The sequence below is a fragment of the Mustela putorius genome, unplaced genomic scaffold (assembly GCF_011764305.1).
Source record: "Mustela putorius furo isolate JIRA1106 unplaced genomic scaffold, ASM1176430v1.1 tig00000759_pilon_pilon_pilon, whole genome shotgun sequence".
In the NCBI taxonomy this organism is placed as follows: Eukaryota; Metazoa; Chordata; class Mammalia; order Carnivora; family Mustelidae; genus Mustela; species Mustela putorius.
The window spans coordinates 10,985,001-11,006,180 of NW_025421467.1; the positions used below are offsets into that span (position 1 = coordinate 10,985,001).

A 21,180-nucleotide genomic window follows, 5' to 3' on the forward strand; every position below is an offset into this window, starting at 1 on the left:
GAGCATCCAGGGCGCCTGGGTAGCTTGGTCAGTTAAGCATTCGACTCTTGATTTCCGCTCAGGTCCTGATCTCAGGGTGGTGAGATCCAGCCCTGCTCAGCGTGGAGTCTCCTCTCCTTCGCTTTCTGCCCCTCCCCCCACTCACACACCTGTGCATGCTCTCTCTCACAAATAAATACATCTTTAAAAAAATAAGAAAATAAAAATATGACACCCATATTTATAGCTTTATAAATATTCAAACCTAAAACTTGAAAACTCAGAGAACTCTTAACGTGAATTAATCTAAGTGTGTGGCATCTTTTTCTAAATAAAATGAATAGTCAGTAGTTATATTTTCCCTTTCCTACATTTTAGGTCCAGTGTTTTTTTCTTCTTAGGCTTACTCAACACTTGGAAGATAATACTGGAGTTCTTATGAAATATTAGAAGTGAATAAAACCCCGTCATAGGAGACAGACTCCTCTTATAAGCAGTATTGGGTTCACCCATGCAAACTGCTAGTCACATGCCAAGAACTAACCTTAATAGTCTGGAGTAAATTATCCTGATAAGAAAGACCCAAACATGACAAATATATATATTTTTTAAATTATGTTTACTACCACTTTGAAAAACTAAAATTCTTTTTTTCACTTCTATTTTCTAAAATATTTGGAGGTTTTTGAGATTTGTGTACTGACAAGATTAACTTCCTATCTATACAATCTAGCAATTAGAAATAAGACAATATTTGATATATCTGAAATTGATGCCAAGTAATCCAAGCAATGAAAAATTCAAATATACATTTGCTTTGCCACATAACTACTTCACTGCTGGTGGATACATGAAAGAGGAACCCATACTAAACTGGCTGATGCCCAGCTCCCCAGGAATTAGTGGGATATAGTGCTGGACATGACGTTACCTTGAGTACATGACAGCCAGCCCTTAACCAGGCTCTGATTCACAAGCCTAGGAGGTACTCGCTTTAAGTCCTTGGGTAAGATATGAACTTGTGGTAATTGGGCCATTTTTGTCGAATGTCTCCACTGTTCTTTTCTTTCCCAGTCTTGTTTGACTTTATTGGTGGTGTTGTTTAAAAAAAAAAAAAAAAAGAAAGAAAGAAAGAAAGAAAAATGTAGAACGGGCAGCCAAAGCTGCTGCTGACCATCTTGGGAGAATTTTAGTATTTCAGTGTTCCAGTGTGTGTCTGACAGGGCCTAGGAGCAACCACATCAGAAAGGTACTTTTCTGTTTTGTTTTGTTTTTTGTTTTTTCTTCCTCACAGAGTGGTAGGCAAGAGTCTGGAGCTGGAGTTGGCTGTCATGTCCAAGTCTGTCTGCTTTTTAAGATTTTGTCTGTTTGTTTGAAATTACAAGAGTAAGATGAACTGCAGTATAAGGTGGACTGTTTTGATATATTTCAGTTCTGATACCACTTCTCTTTAGTGCTAATATGAATGATTGGTTGTAGTTTTCCTTCTGTCTAAACATGTGTTATGGTATTGCATCAGTGATTATGTTGAAGATGCGACTACAAAACAAATCATACAAAGCAGTCCGTCTTTGCTTCATTCCATTTTACTCAAACCCTATTCAAAATTAAGTAATTGGTAGCCAATGCTTTCTTGATTACAGATTCAAAATGATTAAAAGTGTATAGCAATATATTACATAAATCCATAAATTTTGTATACTTTCCTTATAAAAAAAATCATACATGCTGATGTGGATTGATTTCAACATTTAGACTACAAATAGTGTGTTTAATGTAAACAATGTGGTAAAACCGTAAGACTTGATTTTAAAATTGTTAGGATTTTATTTTATAATATAAAGTAATTAAAATTAATAATAATCAAAAGTAAAATAGAACTCTCAGATCCCATGCTTTTATTAATACCATGAGCAGGCAACTCCAGCCATGTTTGTAATATATTTATGAAACACTTATATATATGTAAAAATAAGTTTGTGACAATTTAACTGTTTATTCTTATTCTGATTCTTCTCATTGAGGCTAACTATAGTGATGGGAGACATTTGTTTATACAAAAGGAAATAATTTACTACCTTATTTTAAAACAAACCTGGACCCAAACCCCATATCTCAAGGAACGTAGGTAATTGAAAAGCGTTTTTGTAAACATAACTTTTTAAAATGGCAAGATAAATAAAATTTATGAGCTTTCATGCACAAGACAAGTGAAACTTTACATAAAGCTTGTTAAGAAATGGATTTGAACATATGTTAAATAATTTCTTCTAAAACTGAAGTAACTAACAGAAATATGAAAAAGTATACAAGTAGTTTATAAACTAGAGAGATTATTTTCTCCCTTCCAGTGTTATTTTTTATAAACGTTATTACAAATTAGTTTGTATTGTCTCAGTCTCCTGCCACTATACTTTAAGTGTCCTAAGAGACTGTTTATTATCTGAAAGCAGCCTCTGCTCTCCCAGTGGTTGTTGCTTGCTTACTAAAGCACTATGTGAACCTGTGATTTAAGCTTTTACTACACAGTGATTCCATTCTGCCACTATGACCAAAAGTATCTGACTGCTGATCGAATTCTCTGTATTCGTTTCACCTCCCCCCACCCCGATCTCTGTTAGGTTCTGAGCTTATGCCCAAAGCGCTCTCCACCAGGATAGTGGGAGGCATTTGGTGGTTTTTCACACTTATCATCATTTCTTCGTATACTGCTAACTTAGCCGCCTTTCTGACAGTGGAGCGCATGGAATCCCCTATTGACTCTGCTGATGATTTAGCTAAACAAACCAAGATAGAGTACGGTGCGGTGGAGGACGGTGCAACCATGACTTTTTTCAAGGTATGTCCTTCTGATTGTCTACACTTTATGTATTAAAATGACAGAGTGAAAAGAAACCTTTCTGTCTTAATGAATGTGTATAGCAATACTGTTATTTGTGCCGAATAATCAATAATGTGTACTTTGGGGCATAGAGAGGTATACAGCTAAATATATGGTTATCAAGGCAAAACATTTCAATACTTAAACAAGGAATTCAGTCCTTTCAAGGAGTTTTTGCTTTACAAGGATTTCCTTTTGGTTCAAAGGAAAATCTGTCCACAGTAACATGTTTTTCTCTCAATAAGGTTTTATCTTTGACTATAAATATATATATATAAGTATATGTAAATATAAAATATATTAACATAGAATTAATATGATGTGTATATTAATGTAGTGTATTAGTTATATATTAATATATTTACCAATATATGTATATTAAGTACTAGTAGATTCAAACTTCATGAGGCTTAGCTATTCCAGAAGAATAGAATGATTATATGCAAGAGTATTTCTCATACATACATTTCTTTCTGTTAAGGTGAGACACGTTTTACTTGTCTGGAAGCCTGTGGAAAAGAAGGAAAATAAATAATAGAAACAAGAAGAAATAATTCTTGTTTCCCATATATTCATCTGCCTAATATTTTGTAAGGCACAGAGTCTGAAAATGGGCTCTGCCCCTGAACTGAAGGTTATCAATGATTTCCAGAGGGACAGCCCTGTGGGATGCTTAAATGGACAGTGTCCTTTATCAAATTCCAGGCATATAGAGTGCCTTCCCCTCCTTTCTATTATTTCCTTTTTCTTACTCCAGCTGGTCTCACTGGCCCAAAGTAGTTTAAATGGGGAGATTCCACTTCAGGGAGTCAGTCTTACTTCATAAGTCTTTTTATATTTTACCAAGTCCTTTTAAGTTCTTTGTAGGTTGGGCAAAAATTATAAGCATTGGTATTTTCCTTCACTGTTCATATAAGGGATTGGCCATTTAAGTATGTGGAAGTGGTACAGTTTTTTTTTTAAATAATTGACTCAAGCTATAAAATAAATTCTTTCATTAAACATTCATCAAGTACCTATTGAATACCAGAAATGGCACTACATGTTGGTATTCTAGAGCAAAGAACATCTATTTCTCACTTTCAAGAAGATTATAGTTTAGTTGGACACAAGGAGGACTAAATCAACAATCATGGAACTTGGTTTTATGTGACTTAAAACAGCAAATTTGCCAAATAATTATGTAGTTTTCATTATACAAATTCCTACTAAACTAAATCAGATTTTATTTTGGAGTTCTGGAGGACACTGAATATCCAAAGAATGAGATAGATTGAGTGTTTAATCAAATCTATGTAATTCTTAACATTTAATTATTTTCAAAGTGAATTTCTCATATGACTAGATGAAAACTTGAATATGTATTTTACATTTAACTGCAAAATCATTATTATTTAATCACATTTATTGAATAACCTAATATGAGCACAGTATTATGATCAGTATAATGCTATTTGACTATATTAATTGGAATTCATCAATTTTTCTCTGATTGGATATTCAGAATTGATTGAGATAGCTTTCCTTATATAACTTTTTTTTTTTAAAGAAATCAGCTGTTGAAAATGCTAATACACATTGTCACTATCAATAAACTTGTAAGGAGTGAATATATGATGCATTAAAATTATTACAGCTTCTAAGACTTTGGAAGAAGAGTTTGTCAAATAACACAAAGTGCCTAAAACCAGTGAGTTTTAGTGAGTATTTCTGTTTCAAAAATACATCAGAAACAAAAAAATACCAAAAACATCAGAGTTTTTATTTCATTTTTATTTTCCAGAAGCCTCAAATATCTTGTTTTGAAGCCCTTTTATTCTATGAGCTAGGTTTATCTCTGGAAAATCACTTTGAAAAAAATTCTTTTTTTCTTAGCTTTAGGTTTATTTTCTCCCTTTTTTGTCTTTTCAAGCTTTTCAATTTTCTCCTCTTTCTTTTTAAATTTTTTAAATTTTAATTTCTTTAGTCCAATTACTCTTCAGTGTTAGCGTCATTTTCCCCTACTTTGACTTCTCCTTGCTATTGACTTCTCTTTTCCCTCTTTCATCTCTTGTTTTCGCTCTCACAGGCAGGGTTACCTCTAGCACCAAGAGAAAATTGACATAGAAGCATTTCCTGTTTCCAACAGCACAGACGTTCTTTCTGTAGAATTAAGGCCTTCTGAAATCTACAGTCACAATAAAAACCACACAGTGTTAATCACTAAGTTGACAATTACCTTATGTTGATAGCTTGACCGACCACATACTGAATTCTTACTATTGAAATCAGTAAAAAGAGATTTTAAAAATCACTAGATGTTGATTTTTCTTTACTTATTTAAGTATACCCTTAAATGATACTAATTTCAACTTCATTTTTTAGTTTATTAAATTCTACACTTATACCAGCCATGGGCATAAAATTTTTAAAAAAATATTCCCTAGCAATCTGGAATTGAAGTAATTGCATGCTCATTTCACAACTCTGCAATGAACCAGGGAGTAGTCTGTGTATTCTATTTACATTTGATACCATTCTTTTATTTCTTAATTAACGGCAATGCATGCAAACACTCTAGGAAGAACCCTTAAGGCATTGATTTCTAAAGGAATTTCCATCTTGTTTTTACAAATTTAACAAGACCCTGCTGTTAGTTAATTGTTCTGGAATGCTCAGTTCCAGAAAATTATTTTAAAGAATGGTATAGTTTTGTTACTACAAGCAAGAAGAGCTGGCTCAAGATACCTGGTCTAAAAGGGGTAAGTAAGTCCTCAGTATTGCAAAAACTGAGAGTCATGTGTTTCTACAGCTTCAATAATTATTTTTCCAAAGAACATGCTTGACTTTGCTTATTGAGCTTATGTGTATATTATCTTCCAGAAGAGTTCTTTCTTCTTTTCTTTTAGATCCATTACACTCCACATACATTCTTCCCAAGGATGAATGTAAAACCATTACTGGTAAAATAACTCAAGCAGATGGGTAGTTCTTCCAGTGTTATTCCATGTAAACAGTAGAAAACTGTATGACATCACCAGGACATGCTTAATCATATTTAAATGATAAACTAACTGAAGGCCCAGGGATTTTATTGAAACACAATAAAGGAGTTGTCAAAGCTTCCTTCTTAGAATCTGGGAACGTGGGTGGAGTACAACTGAAATCTTGCCCAGGGCTAAACACTCTACGGGATGTTATCAAGCAACAAGCACATTCTTTTCTCCCTGAAGTATAAAGATTAAAAGAATGAATACATATAGAGTACATGTTCAAAAATAACTCAGCTAGAGCCTGTAGATGTGATGACTTCTTTTGAGAATCCCTGGATTTTCAAAGTGAGTCATATGTTTTACAAAATGATGGTGAATCACTTATATTTCTCTGTAACCCATGATTCACATTTTCCAATTTTTACAAATTCTCTCTCTGACTTTGATCAACTGAAGTCTCTGGCTTGTTGCATGTACTAATACAATCTGTCCTTCCGAAAAAGGTCATATAAAGGAGATACATGTTTTCTTTCATGGTTATTATTTAAAAGCTCTGCCACATATTAAAAGTACATTTGAATAGTATCAAATATCTAAAGTAAATCCCTCAATACTTCTAAAAACATAGGCTATGATTTAGAATAGTTTCTACCAATGAAAGAAAAACTGTAGAATTGGAAAAACTGGAGCTTACTTCCTGGTTTCACCGCTTATTGGCTGTGTTTTGATAAAATACTGTTCCTTGTAAACCACGACTCTTCATTTCTAAATTGGAATGACTAACAGGACCATTCTTACAGTATTCTTTGAATATTAAATGAAAGCTCTACATGATATGTTAACCACCTAGTTAAAGCTTGACAGATGTTATATATTAGCATTACTAAAATACATGGCTAATTAAAAATTTTCAGAATTTAGGATGATTTTAAACATAATGAAGTTAATTATATTTCTATGACCCACAGTAGGATCAATCATTTCAAAAAGAGATCACATCATATTTATCTAATTGAAATTGCTTCAGTCTTCTAATTATTGTTCTCATGAAGAAGATGTAATTTCATAAGTGAAATAAAAAAACTATTGGAAGCTCTTTTCTAGACTGCGTATTTTGAAAACGTATATTGAGGTGCAACTAGCAATTCTTTGTAGAGTTTATTGCAAATCGTAGATAAAGGAAACTATAAAAATGTTTAATATAAAAAATGTTTATCCTTAATTCTTTTTGTTTATCCTAATTTTAACTTTTTTTTTAACCCAATGATCAAGATGTTCTACATTAGCCAGTGTTGCCATATATCTGATGTTCTTAATTACATCATATGGATGTTTATTTGTAAGATACCAAGTTTTTATTCCAGAAACACTTACTGATCATCTCTTATGTGGTAAAAATTGTGTTAAATCTTAGACATATATCCTACATCTCCAGGCACCTCCTAATACCTGTCCATTCTATTTCCTACATATCTACTTCTTTCACTACTGTTCTGGTTCAGAAGACTAGTATCATCTCTGACCAGTATCTTGTAGAACCACTTAACTTCCCCCCCCCCCCGCCACCCCACTCCAGTTTTCTTCCTGTTGTTCTCTCTAGTGCTACCAGAGTGACTTAAAGTCCTCCAAAAATTACCTTCTCCCCTTTGCTTTCGGATATAAACCTAGCTCCTCAGTGTGTTTACAAGATACCTCATGGGTGGACGACTTCGTATTTCATAGGCACTCTCACACTTGAAACTATAGCTGAACTGTTGAGTTTTAAGCTCCAGGTTGTGCCACAAATACATGATGCATCTGCTTCTCCAGTGCCTGCTATGCATTTAATTAATTTATTTATTTTACACTTGTCCCTTTCTATCAACCTTATTGGTTATATTCTCTTTATTCCTTAAGCCCTAATTTATACTTCATTTAACCCAGCCAAATATTCGTGATCCTTCCTATACCCATATCTACCAGGTTCTGGTAAGGTAATCCTCCTTTCTATTTTCTGAGTACTTTTTACTTCAGTTCTCATTAAATCTTCAACCTAAGCTGTCTGCTTGGTTTCTATTTCTACACTACCTGGTATAGCAGCAGGGCAGGGACTGACTCTGTATCCCTCATATTGGGATCTCCTGTTCCCTGCACAGGCTTTGCATATGGTTTGGACTTTATTAGTTACTGAGTGCTACAGAAATGTTGCTTAAAAGGCAATGAAAAACTTGGTGGCATGTAACATCAACCTTTATTTAGCTTACAAGTCTGTAGTCCTATTTCTAGAAACTTGGAAGCCCAGAGATTTGGTACATTTTGAACGGAATTATGAAAGCTATAACCAAGGGATTTGTAGTATCAACAATAAAAGTCATAGCTAAAGGTATCATGGTATAACCATCATTACATAGAAGAGCTCAATGCATTAGTCATTTTGGCTCATGCACATGCCCTCAACTGTTTGATCATATTAAATTTCTAAAATGTTTGGTTTAAGCCATTGGGGCAGATATAACTACCATGTGTTCTTTATGATCTGCTACTTATTCTGAGTTTATCAGTTCATTGGTCTTCTAAAATTAAATTATTTTATACCAGCATGACTGTGCTTTTGCCAATACAATTTCTGCTAAACATTTGTGACCTTTAAATATATCCAGTTGAGTCCACTTATAATCTAAAGGCATTGCTCCAACTTTTTTAGAGGTCTTAACACATCAAGCAACATACTTAATTTGTTCTTTAATTACAGACTGGCACCACGTTGAAACAATCTGGAGAACTTTTACTGGCTTGAGACACTGAAGATTAGGAACACTTAAAAGTACCCAATGATGCAAATTCTAAGTCTGCTCTATCACCTCTAAGTACTGTTTACAAAGAACCCAGTTCTTTTAAATTATTTCTTTCCCCCTCTTCTTCTCTTCATTGTTCTTATGATTGTTTATACTCCATATCTTTCTTGTGCTACCTTATTATCCTATGTAGCTAAAAGTAACTAGCTGATACCTTGAATATTTTGTCACTTTGTCTAGACCTTCTTTGGCCAAGTCAAGAGATAATTAATGCATTTCAATCTTCCAACTTATTCTAAGGCACACTTTAAGAATATTATTTCCTCCTATATTCACAGATTCCCATTTTCCACTAATCATTTTGTTGCAATCTACCATGTGACCCTACATCAGTGTTACATGTTTAGGTTCTCTTTATGGCAGAAACTCACTTCTCTTACCAGTTCTGTCCAGTTGTCCCTTGGCACAATGACTATTGCATTCATTGATGGAAAACCTATGACAAAGGGTTTTAGATAGAACGCGTGATTATCTTCAAATGTTTGCTAATCTGCAGAGAACTAAAAAGGTTTTTTGTTTTCGTTTTTTTTTTCAAAATGTGTAGCCCTCTGTGGCATTTCCTTTGAACTTTAGGTTTAATGTCAGTTTATTTGGAAATGTAAGTTATAGTGTTAGGAATGCAAGCAAGTGGATTAATCCATCTGGAGGGGAAATTTTATCTTTTGGTACTCAGCCACAGAGAGGGTTTTGTTTTGTTTTTCTTTGTGCATAGTCTCCCTCTTTGGGAGAACTCAAAGTACATTCTAAATGCCAGCTCATTAATCTTTACTGCAACCCCTGAGGAAGGTGGGAAGCAATTATCATTATGCTCATTTAACAGATGAGGAAACTGGGCCATAGAGAGGTTAAGTGACTTATTAATTATGAAAGCAATAACCAAGGGACTTGTAGTATCAACAATAAAAGTAATAGCTAAAGATATCATGGCATAACATCATTACTCAGAAGAGCTAAATGCATTAGTCATTTTGGTTCATCCACATGACCTCAACTGTTTGATCATATTAAATTTCTAAAACACTTGCATTAAGCCATTGGGGCAGATATAGTTGTCACATGTTCTTTATAATCTGCTACTTATTCTGAGCTTATCAGTTCAATGGTCTTCTAAAATTAAATTATGCTAGGGTGACAGTATAGGTTTGTAAGCCTGAATTGCTTGTGTGGCTTGCCTGTAATGATTTTTTGAAAGCTTGAGTGATTTTTGCTTCTTAAATGCCAAAAGAACATAAGTAATTTTCGAGCTGAGAGATAGAATGTAAAAAAAATTGGCAGTTTACAGCATATACTTTATAAATGGATTTAGAAACATATACCATTCATTAGACTTTCTCATATTTTTCTTTATTTGCACAAACCATAATTTATATTTGTTTTTTTTCAGTTGTGAAAATATATTTGCTGTGAAGAGTTTTACAGATTGGAGAAGTAAATTTTCAAAATGACATCTATAGTTACTTTACACATTGAAAACCGGTTTTCCAAAAGGAGTGTTTAGTTTCCTCTTGCTATATTGGCGATAAAATATTCTGAAAGTCCATATATGTATGCATAAAATTGAACTATTAGTTTACGAAGATGAGAAAAATAATCTGAAATGACTTGAAAGGACTTTATTTTTCATTGAGATATAACTGGCATCAACTTATGTAAATTTAAGGGGTACATGTTGATTTGATAAATGTATGTATTGCAATGTGATTATCACTATAGCATTGCTGACATCACATCACATAATTATCATTTCCTTTTTGTAGTGATAACAATTAAAATCTAGTCTTTTAGTAACTTTAAAGTTTATAGTACAGTATTGCTGACTATATTCCCGATGCTGAACTTTAGATCTCCAGAACTTATTTTTTAAATACCTTTCGTATTCTATGTAACAAATTCCCAGTTAAGTATGATCATCACAAAGAAAGTGTAGAATAACTATTTATCTGCACATAGATAGTAATTGGGTATGTCTTTCATAGTGTATCCAATTTATTTTTATACATTGTCTAATCATTTTCCACCACATATCCAGCAGGGATTCTTTGACAATATAATAATTAGAAATTCATTATGCTACTACCTCAGTAAGTACAGGGATTCTTTCTTAATTACTTGCTTGTATAAGGGTTGCCATGTCTAACTTGCCACACAGTTTTGCTTTCAAGTCATTTTTTTTCTTTTTTAAATTTGGGGTCAATTTATGCTTAGTAGTGACACTGCCTTTTTCTCCTCAATAATCTAGATCTCAAATTTCAGTTTTGGGTCTTACCTGGGAGATATTGTCTCTGAGCCTAAAAACCAGTTTAAAATGGAGTATTAGTATGAGCATATGTATACTGGCATACAAATTTTGTGACTAAAATTTTTTATTTGCCGATAGGTTGTACCTCCCTATGTTTGCAACTTAAATTCTAGACCATAGCCCAGCACAATTAGTGATACTATTTTATCAGGATCCCCAGTTAAATCCCTGCTTCAACTTATGCACTAGTCTTTTTTCCATCAAAATGGTAGATGTAGGTGTGCTATAACCAGTGGGACTGGTTAGCATGGGTGCTACATGGGAATATGGTCTTGTCTGTAATAGGCAATCACATTATTCTCACAAGCAAGAAGACAGCCTCGGTTTTTACATCATCCCTTTTTTGAGGGATGGGGCTATTATGTTGTCCTGTTGGGTATATCATTCACGAAGTTTTAAAAATCCTTAAAATATCCATACATTTAAATCAGTCATCTCAACTTGTCTGCCCATTAGAACATTAGAATCATTTGGGGACTTTTAGAGAATACTGAGGCCCAGGCTCCTCTCCAGGCTAAGTAATTAAAAATATCTTCAAATAACTTGCTTGCAAGTTACAAATTAAGTAATAATTCAGTGATTATGTAGAATCAATAGAAACTTTATTGTGAATTTTTTATTTCGTGTTTCAAGTTTGTGTATAATCTGGTTTATTATTTTGTTTTTGTTTTTGTTTTTGTGTGTGTGTGTGTGTGTGCTTAAATAAATAAAACAAAACCTGAAATCTTTATGTGATTGAACACCAGTGTATCTGGGCAGTCAATTTAAATTAGTGATTAATACTGTTACTATAATTTTCATCTGTCCAAATTAATGTTTTCTTCATTTTTAATTAAGCAACTTTTCTTGAAATCTGAAAGAAATATCTCAGCAAAGATTTTTGTAGATTTTTCTCTTTTTTTTTCTCTTTTTCTCCCAAATATTTTTTTTCCTTCATTAATGATTTTAAGATATTGGTTGTTGGTGGTGGATTAATGTTGACATCAAGTTAAGTAGCAATATTTTAAAGTTGATATTTTAAAACTATTATTGTATTTTATTAGTATCTAATATTAGTCTTGAAATGAATATTTAAAATAATTCTTTATAATACATTTAATTTATTGGCATAGTAAGGGGGTTATTTTCACCCAAGGAGATTGTCTCCCTCCGCCCATTCTCATCTAACACACAATTTATTCTATGTGAGGCCCGATCCTATGTTTATTACAGGGATTTGCATAAGGCCTACAGGAAACCAACACCGTTTTACTATGTTCCCATTGCAAGAAATAAAATGGTGCCTTTGAGTAAAGCTGCTTCATCAGTCACTAGTTTAGCATGCCAAGTTACAGCTATCAATGGTGAAACAGCAGATGTGAAGGCTAGTTGGCATCAAAGCATATGAGTCGAAGACTTTCCTATGGGAAAGAAAGTGCTTCATTACACTTTATCTATACTAAGAACATTGGTTCTATCAAGCTGTCTGAAAATTAGACGATGATGGGTTTTATTACCTTAGCTCTGCCAGAGTGAATTCAATAGTTAAAGAGTAAGCGATAACACCATTTTGGGAATTATAAGAAGTGATTAGAGTTTCAAAGTATTTAAAGTTGGAAAGAGCAGCAACTTTTACCTTAGCTTCTCTAAAATGTCTGAGGGACAAAAGTTTAATCCCTTTCTAATGTTCAATATGTATCAGTGAAGCTTTGGGGGACTTTAATAAAAGAAAGAATTTTTGTGTTTGGCTGAACTATAAAATCTGAAAAACAATGTTTTAATTGCCTTGAAAGGCAAGTGCATGAGGCTGTTGTTGTTCCAGGATGCACTGTGATTCTGTCTCTCTTTTGCCTTCCCTCCTCCACTCTCTGCAGGGACCACTCTTGCTGTTTGTCAAGTCGGCATGGCAGCTCAAACACCAGGTTGCACCTCATCAATCTTAGGAGAAAGGGCCCCACAGGGAGTGAGAAAATTCGAAAAGTCAGTTAATACAGCAATGTTGAGTTGGCATGTCAAGTACGGATAATGGATAATAGTTGTCACTATAAGAGTTTATAGCCACTGGTTAGGCAACAATTTGAAGGGGATTTGAGAAAGGCATATTTTTGGACATAAAAATATAGGCTTAGATAAATATAAAAATTGTTACTTCAAACTTAAGATGTTTATTTCTCAGATAAAAATAATTAAAATGAAAATTTCTCTTCTCCTATAGAAATTATAACATAAAAGCATCATTTGGTATTTCTAAAACCCAGTTTCTCTACTTTGTAAAGTCTTTGAGAAAAAGTATATTAATTGGAATTGTGGCTAAGAAGTATCTATTAATCATGCTTAGTGGGTTTGTTTTTTTTTTTTTTGGGTAGGGGGAATCCAACTTTAGATAACATATTCTCTTTCTAGGTTGTCAGTTAATTACAGATTGAATACTGTGGAACTTGTACTTAATCCAGAATATCCTTGGCAGTTAATGCTGATTTTTCATGCACCGTGATGTCTTTTGTGGGGGAAAGCTATTTTTTGTTGTTGTTGCAAATGCACTTTAAACTAATTAGTGTCTTCGGTCAGCTGAATATTCTTCTGTTCATTTGTTTTCCTACTTCTTTTCCAAAAGTGCTAATGGCAATAATACCACTCTGCTCTTTGATATTAAGAGCTGATTAAAGACATCATATGGTCATTGACTTGGTTCTTCCATTATACCATAAAACAAAATGAAGTATACTATTACTTACTGCTGCTGCCATGTTTGATGTTCAAACTTTCAATTAAAGACAAAAGTTTTTCCACCTTGGCAGCAAGCAAAATATAGGGTCATCAGCCCTTCAAATAGTCAAAGACCTCATTACTTCATCCCACATAGTCACAAGTAACAAACATAACTCATAAAGCATTCTTTCTTTTTTCTACCTTTACCCTACTGTGACAGAGATTGGAAAAAGGACAAAATAAACTTTAGAGCTTATTCATAGATGTTGATAAAATGAATGCAAACTGAATATAATATTCAAAAATATTCCTTTTAAAAATATAACTAGAGTGCTGTGACTTGTGTGAGACTGATGAATCACAGATCTGTACCCTTGAAACAAATAATACATTATATGTTAATAAAGAATAACTAGGTTAAATATTAATGCTAAATGTCTTATTCATAAAGAAGTCCTATTCTGGAATAATTCAGGCTCTTTATGTTGATATTATTGACTGAAGCAGTTGCTAAATGTCTAGTGCATACTGGTGAGCACTTTCATTGACATCCTATATTCAGAGAAATTCCTTAACAGTTTCATAAGGAAAGAAATTTCCAGATGAGTGAATGTGTCTACATGTGTATCCATGTACATGAGTGAGTGTGTCCTATAGGAAAAAGATATGTTACCTTAATTGGAATTAAATTGTGAATGATTACATAATTTATCTTTCTTATACCCAGTTTCCATATTAAATCTGTTTTAGTCGAAGAATAGTTCAGGGTTGGCAATAAATTGTAATTTATTTTTCCTGACAGCATTTGAATAATACTTTTGATTATTATTAGCCTATTGTATATACCATAACACTAGTGGAGTTCAGTGAAAAGATTTGATTATCTCTAAAAGTAGGTGTTTCCTTTATTAAATATTGTAATTACAGCTAATTGGAGGTTACACAATAAATTAGTTTGCTTTGTAGGTCCCTTGACTGTTTTCAGAACAAAATGAGTTTATGTTTCATTTTAATTTAGTACAAAAACAATTAAATAAAGACCAAATAATTAGAAAGGAGAATTAATAATGGTTATAAAGATTGTTGAGTCAATACAATGCAGCTTTACAAAATGTTTAAAAGCGTAAGCTAGGTTGTGTCGTGAAATCATACGTCTGTCACTCACTGGGGATTTATTTAACCTCTCCAGACTTTTTATAGGTAAACTGTGGTGTGATCTTATGTCTTATAAATTGTTCACATAAAGCACTAAACATGTGATAAACTCCCAGTATGTACTTACTGCTATCCTTGTTTTAAGGACCTTAATAGTTGAATTGTTAAATTCTGTACCAGGTGAAACCATTTCCCTCACTATGAATGCTTGCATTCCTGGAAATACATCTAGTTTACCTATGGTCAATGCCAAAAATCCTATGGTCAAAAACCTATGGTCAATTGCATTTATGATTGATTTGTGATTTGATCCTTACTGTAGATTTTTTTAAAAAATATTCTAGATTACTCTATTTGCTGAAAAGATAAAAAGTATCGTGAATCAAGTCACACCTATTTATTATGTATCATCTTTTAATTAATATCTTTTTACTAATGGACTTTCTATTAACACGTGAGATTTACTTTGACAAACAATTCATGCTCAGAATTAATGCCTAAAAGAAGAGAAACTCCCATTTTAAATTGTTCTTCCTTTCCATAAATATTAACCATTGTAATTTTAACAAGTTTCTTTTTCTCGACCAGGGTGGCTCAGTCATTAAGCTTCTGCCTTCTGCTCAGGTCATGACCCCAGTGTTTTGAGATGGAGCCCTGAATGGGGCTCCCTGCTCAGTGGGAAGCCTGCTTCTTCCTCTGGCATTCCCCCTGCTTGTGTTCCCTCTTTTGCTGTGTCTCTCTCTGTCAAATAAATGAGTAAAATCGTTAAAAAAAAATAATGCATATACTCATGAGAACTAAAGAATTTTAGGAAAACAAAGAAAAAAATGCCAAAGTCTAACCTGCAAAGGTAAATCTTAATATCCTGCAACAAAAGTCTCCAGTATTTTCTCTATGGCTATATATATTTTTAAAAGATTATTTATTTATTTGAGAGAGAGAGAGAGCAGGAGCAAGCAGTGATGGAGCAGGGAGGGAGTCAGAAGGAGAGGGAAAGCAAGACCCTCTGCTAAGCGGGGAGCCCATCACAGGGCTTGATCTCACAACCCTGAGATCATGGCCCAAGTCTAAATTAAGAGTTGGTTGTTTAACCAGCTGTGCCACTGAGGTGCCCCTCTCTCTGGCTATAGTTTTATCTCATTGATTTTTTCTTTCTTGTTTCAGTGTTAAAGACTTCAAGACTCTATATAGATTTACAAATATCATATTTTCATTGAACACAGGTACTGATGCTTTTTTCAGGAGTATGCTTTACAGATTCATTATCAGTAAAATAGGATTATAAGAATGTTCTTATGATACTTTCAGAAATATTTTTTTTTCTTGAGATAAAGTCTACAACAGAAAGCCTTTTGCTAATTTCCAAACCCATTCACCTAGTCGCTGCAAACTTTCAAAGTATGTTTATATATAAACTCACACATATAGCAAAGAAATAACTTATAACTTAAATATTTAAGATATCAAATGAGATATTCGTTTTTAGTGTTCATTGCATTAAAATATCAAAAATTTAATGTTTTAAAAATATTTAATTTAATAGATGTTTTTAATCAAACCTTGAAGAATAATTAGTAGAGAGATGATATTAAGGTTATCTGTTTAGGTTTCCTAATACAATCTTGTCTTTAAGTGAAAAAGAAAAAAATCTGGTATTTAAAATATATAGGAGTAGCCATGAACCTTTTTCAGTTAAGCTATATTGGTATAGATTTTGAAGAATGATTATAGAAATATCTTTCTTTACATTAGTTGCAGTTTAGCTTTGCCATGTCTATAAATGAGAAAGAACATTTGCATGGTTGTACTCTCATTAAGAATTTGCATTGAATGTTTTGGGGTTGGAATTCAGTTTCTCAGTTATACTGGGATGCCCAGGACCTACACTGGTATCAGGGAAATTTATGTTAGTTCAATTCTTTAAGTATTCTTATATAGATGTTTTTGCTATATTGGCCTCCTCTCCAACACTGGAAGAAAATAACCGAGCCTAACTCTAAGAAGTAGAATTTAGTGGAGTGAATTGGGTATCCATATTGTCAAAGTGAAAGGAAGTGACTAAGATGGCCATGACCAAGGAATAATCATGTTTAAAAACAACCATTTTTAGTTCTACCTGATACCTTTAGGAAGATGTTTCATAAAGGATTCCCCAATTTGATGATGACAATGATGATGATGAAATTGAAGATGTTGATGTTCATGACACAGACGGCCCGGGAATCCAGGGAAAACTCGAGAGCTATTTATGTCTGTGAATTACAAACAATAGAGATTACTTTAAGAAAACCAGGAAAATTTATTCACAAGGAATCAAATAAGTTAGCATTAGCAAGAGGATAACTTCCAAAGTCAGAAAGACATCTTTATTTGAAGGTGTCTGAAAACTAATTTGGTGGCAACAGGAATCCTGAGATCATGGGATGTAACCTTTGTCTTTATGAATAAACTCGTGCATGAGAATCAAGTCTGCTAGATCGCTTTCAGAGCTGCTTTCTCTCTGGGGCCCAATCATTGCAAGTTGCCACTTCCATTTACTTTACCCTTATGCTGTAACATGCATAATTCTTAGAATAACACTCTTACAGCGAGAAGAACAAAATTAATTAAATGTTAAAAATAATAATGGTAGCTAAACTCTTCCTATATCTTTCTGTGTGTATTGTCAGTAGACATGCAATAGCTATCTTACCGTCCTTCTTCCTTATCCTTATTAGCAATGGTTTCTTTCCAAATATCAGGCCTAATTTATTGTCCCTGCTTTATCTTGAAAATAAGGTTGTAGTGATTTGCCGTGACTACTTCAAGAAAACTTGCGCATTTTGCTTGTACTTCTTTCTTTGATTTGGGAATACTTTTAACAGTGTCAAGATCGGAGGCTTGCTACAAAACTCTTCAAAGAAATATTACTCTCAGGGTGCCTGGGTGGTGCAGTGGGTTAAACCTCTGCCTTGGGCCCAGGCCATGGTCTCAGGGTCCTGAGATCGATCCCTGCATTGGGCTTTCTGCTCAGGAGGGAGCCTGCTTCTTCCTCTCTCGCTGCCTGACTCTCTGCCTCCTTGTTATCTCTCTCTCTTTCTCTATCAAAAATAATAATAATAAAATAAAAAGAAATATCAGTCTCTCAGGCTAAGACATAAGACTGGAGTTCTGTTTTGTTATGGCTTTTATAAAGTGTGCATGACTGTTAAATACATAGAATGTGGCTAGTGCAACTGAGGAACAATTTTTTTTTTAAGTGAAGTATAATTGATACATAATGTAGTAGTTTCATATGTATGACATAGTGATTAGATTCGTGTATGCATAATGCTGTGGTCAACACAAGTCCAGCTACCCCCGTCACCATACAATGCTATTACAGCACCATTGACTATACTCCCTATGCTGTACCTTTATCTCCATTATTTATTCTATCTGAAACTAGAACAAAATTTTAAATTTTATTTAATTAATTTAATTGAAAATTTGAACTTGAGGCAGTGTGGACATATTCCCATTAAACATGAAATTATGTATTCATTTTAAATTTTTCATCATGTTAAATGTTGTATTGTAGAGCATGTGATCAGTGCCTGTGTCATTTTTAGTAGGATTCATAAACTAATCAGTGATTGCAGTTGCAATGTAATGACCCAGTTCAAGTGATTTCTTCTGTGTACAGATGTAACATTGTAATGTGTTTAGCAGTTTATGCACTGACCTAAGTTACAGTAATACCTATGTAAGCCATAACTGGCAATTAATCTGAAATATAGGGGCGCCTGAGTGGCTCAGTTGTTAAGCATCTGCCTTCAGCTCAGGTTATGATCCCAGAGTCCTGGGATTGAGCCCCATGTCAGGCTCCCCAGTCAGTAGGAAGTTTGCTTCTCTCTCATCCTCTGCCCCTTCTCCTGCTTAAGCGTGCTTGCTCTCTCTCTCTTTCTCTCAAATAAATAAATAAATAAAAATCTTTTAAAGATTATATAAATTGAAATATATCCTATTATTTTAAACAAAATATAATTAAATTATTTTTCTAATTTAAAAAGTACATATGGGCAAATTTTCAAATTTAAAATGAAGGTATACTGTTGAAGCAGAATTGAGTAGAAGTGGAAAAGCTAGTAATATAACTGGAACAGTAAAGAATAAGAGTCTAGATGAGAATGTATTACAGAGTTCACCATAAAAAGCAATTGCAACTTGCTCAGGCAAAGTTGAAAAGCTGTTTATTGCATAAACAGATTTTTAACAATAATAAAGTTGTTATCAGGAAATGTTCTCAGAAAATATGTAGTGAATTTGATAAACGGTTTCTCTTGACCATAAAAGAATCAATGAAATTAGTTGCCTGAAATCAGAGCCAACTCTTCCAAGAATTTTAAAATGATTTTTAAAGGATCTGAGCTTGTACCTTTGGACTGCTTTTGAACAACATGGATTTTTAAACACAGAAAAAAAAGTAGATGAGAAGATAATAAATGATATTATTTCAACTGTGGAAATATTAGAAAATTAAGAAGGAAAGATTAAAAGGAATATTGTGCAATAAGTAAAAGATCTTTAGTTAAACCAGCAAACAATTGCCTATAGTATACAAGAGCTTTCTAACAATAGTAAATATTAGTTGATTTAAATTTTTAAAAATTGTAAGCACTTTTTTGTAGATGTAGATGAATTATGCGATGTAAGGACACTGTTTAATTACTACTTTGGGTACATTTTTTTCTGAAAAAACTTCCAAATTTAGGAAGACATGTTGAGTTTCAAACTGAAAAAAAGAACTAGTAGTATAGGTATTTTTGAAAATTGTATGGTTATCAAAGAAGAATTTCAGCTAAAAATAAGAAATTTAGTTTCTTTCACAATGATTGATACACCAGCTATGTTAGGTAAAACAACCCTGATTTATTAGAATTTTAAAATAAGAGTGATGCTTTCCTTATGCTTTTTGATATTAAAATTATTTGTGCTTGGTTTTGAAGCAGACTCTATGAAAAGTGTTATGGCACAGTTGATAGTATGTTTTAGCATACATGTGTAGATGCTATGACTCATTGCAGTTTATAGAACTGTTGAAAGAAATACAACAATTTTGCAACTTAGTGATGACTGCAGTTTTTTGGCTAATGTTCTTTGAGTCAAGGAAGTCATACAAACATGTACGAACCATTAACTTTAACTTAAAATTGTCATAAAATTAAAGAAATGATTGTCAGATTTTCAATAATCAAAAATTAAGAAAATGGCAGCGTGTCTTATTTTTTCACTAATATCTCACATTACAAAAACACACCAAAATTCCCAACCTTTTTCACCTTGAGTTTCCACCTGTTTTATCAAATTTTATAGTCTCACATCACATTGAGACTAAAAAAATGTTTCCAAATTTCTTCTCTGTTGATGGTGATAAGTTATTTATAGAAATATGTTTTTCCCTTTGAGTTATCAAGATGATACTTTTTTCAAAATTAATTGATCCTACTTTGACAGTTCTAGGTTTTTCTCACTCTTAAGTGAGAAGAATTTGATGGAGATTTGATGTTGACCACCAACCAGCTGAATAAATCTCTGTATCCATTACAGCTTGAAAGCAGGATTGCATGCATAATTTGTAGCCCAATTCTCAGTATCCAAAAGTTTTTTTGTTTTGTTTTGTTCTTTCTTTCTTTTTCTTACAACGTTCTTATGACCTTACCCAAGACAGAATGGATGTTCTTTTACTGCCAGGATCTCTAGTTTTCTGATGCTCTGAACAGAGAAGTAGCTCTGCTTTCCATTTTTCTTATCTCCCCAACATTTCTATGGCAAATGCAGACAGTTCTATCGTGTCTATCACACACCCCAATCTCCCCCACCCTTATCTTCTACAGATAATCTCCTCTTACACTGCTTGCCAGTTTTTTTCTAGCACCTGTAGCTCCTAAATTAACACACAAGTCCAGACAGTAGTGAGAACCAGGAAACACTCTACGTGTCTCAAATTAGTATCTACAAAGGCATAGAATGGCAGCTAAGTTTACTGGACAAAGAGAATTTAAAAGGAGCATAGTGTACAGGTGGAATCTAGTGTGCCTATGTCCTTTCAACCCAGCAGGAGCATTTTATTCTAGCAAGAGTGGGTCACTGATTTTATTTTATGTTTAATACAGTTGAAACATCATTATAGTTAAAAGAAATCTCTCAGACTCCAGCCGTAAGATGTCTATCTGTGTTAATTTTCCATGTTGTGAAGAGTCATCTTTTGGGGTATTTTACCATATTAATATATTGTACTGTGATGTTACTAGAGAAATCATTCAGTGCAGTTATTCAAATGCTTTTTAAAACTGGGAAATCCATCTTTATTTACTTTTAAATGTTATATTCGGTATATACATGAAACTGCCT

At 33.2% G+C, this 21,180-nt stretch overlaps 1 protein-coding gene across 1 annotated transcript in view; it reads left to right on the plus strand.

The window, feature by feature from the left end:
* The window catches only part of GRIK2 (glutamate ionotropic receptor kainate type subunit 2), a 647,718-nt gene that overhangs the window by 520,373 nt on the left and 106,165 nt on the right, over nucleotides 1-21,180 (plus strand). The window contains exon 14 of the mRNA XM_004767094.2: nucleotides 2,601-2,818. Within this exon, the coding sequence (XP_004767151.1) occupies nucleotides 2,601-2,818 (218 nt within the window). The remainder of the gene's footprint in view (nucleotides 1-2,600; nucleotides 2,819-21,180) is intronic.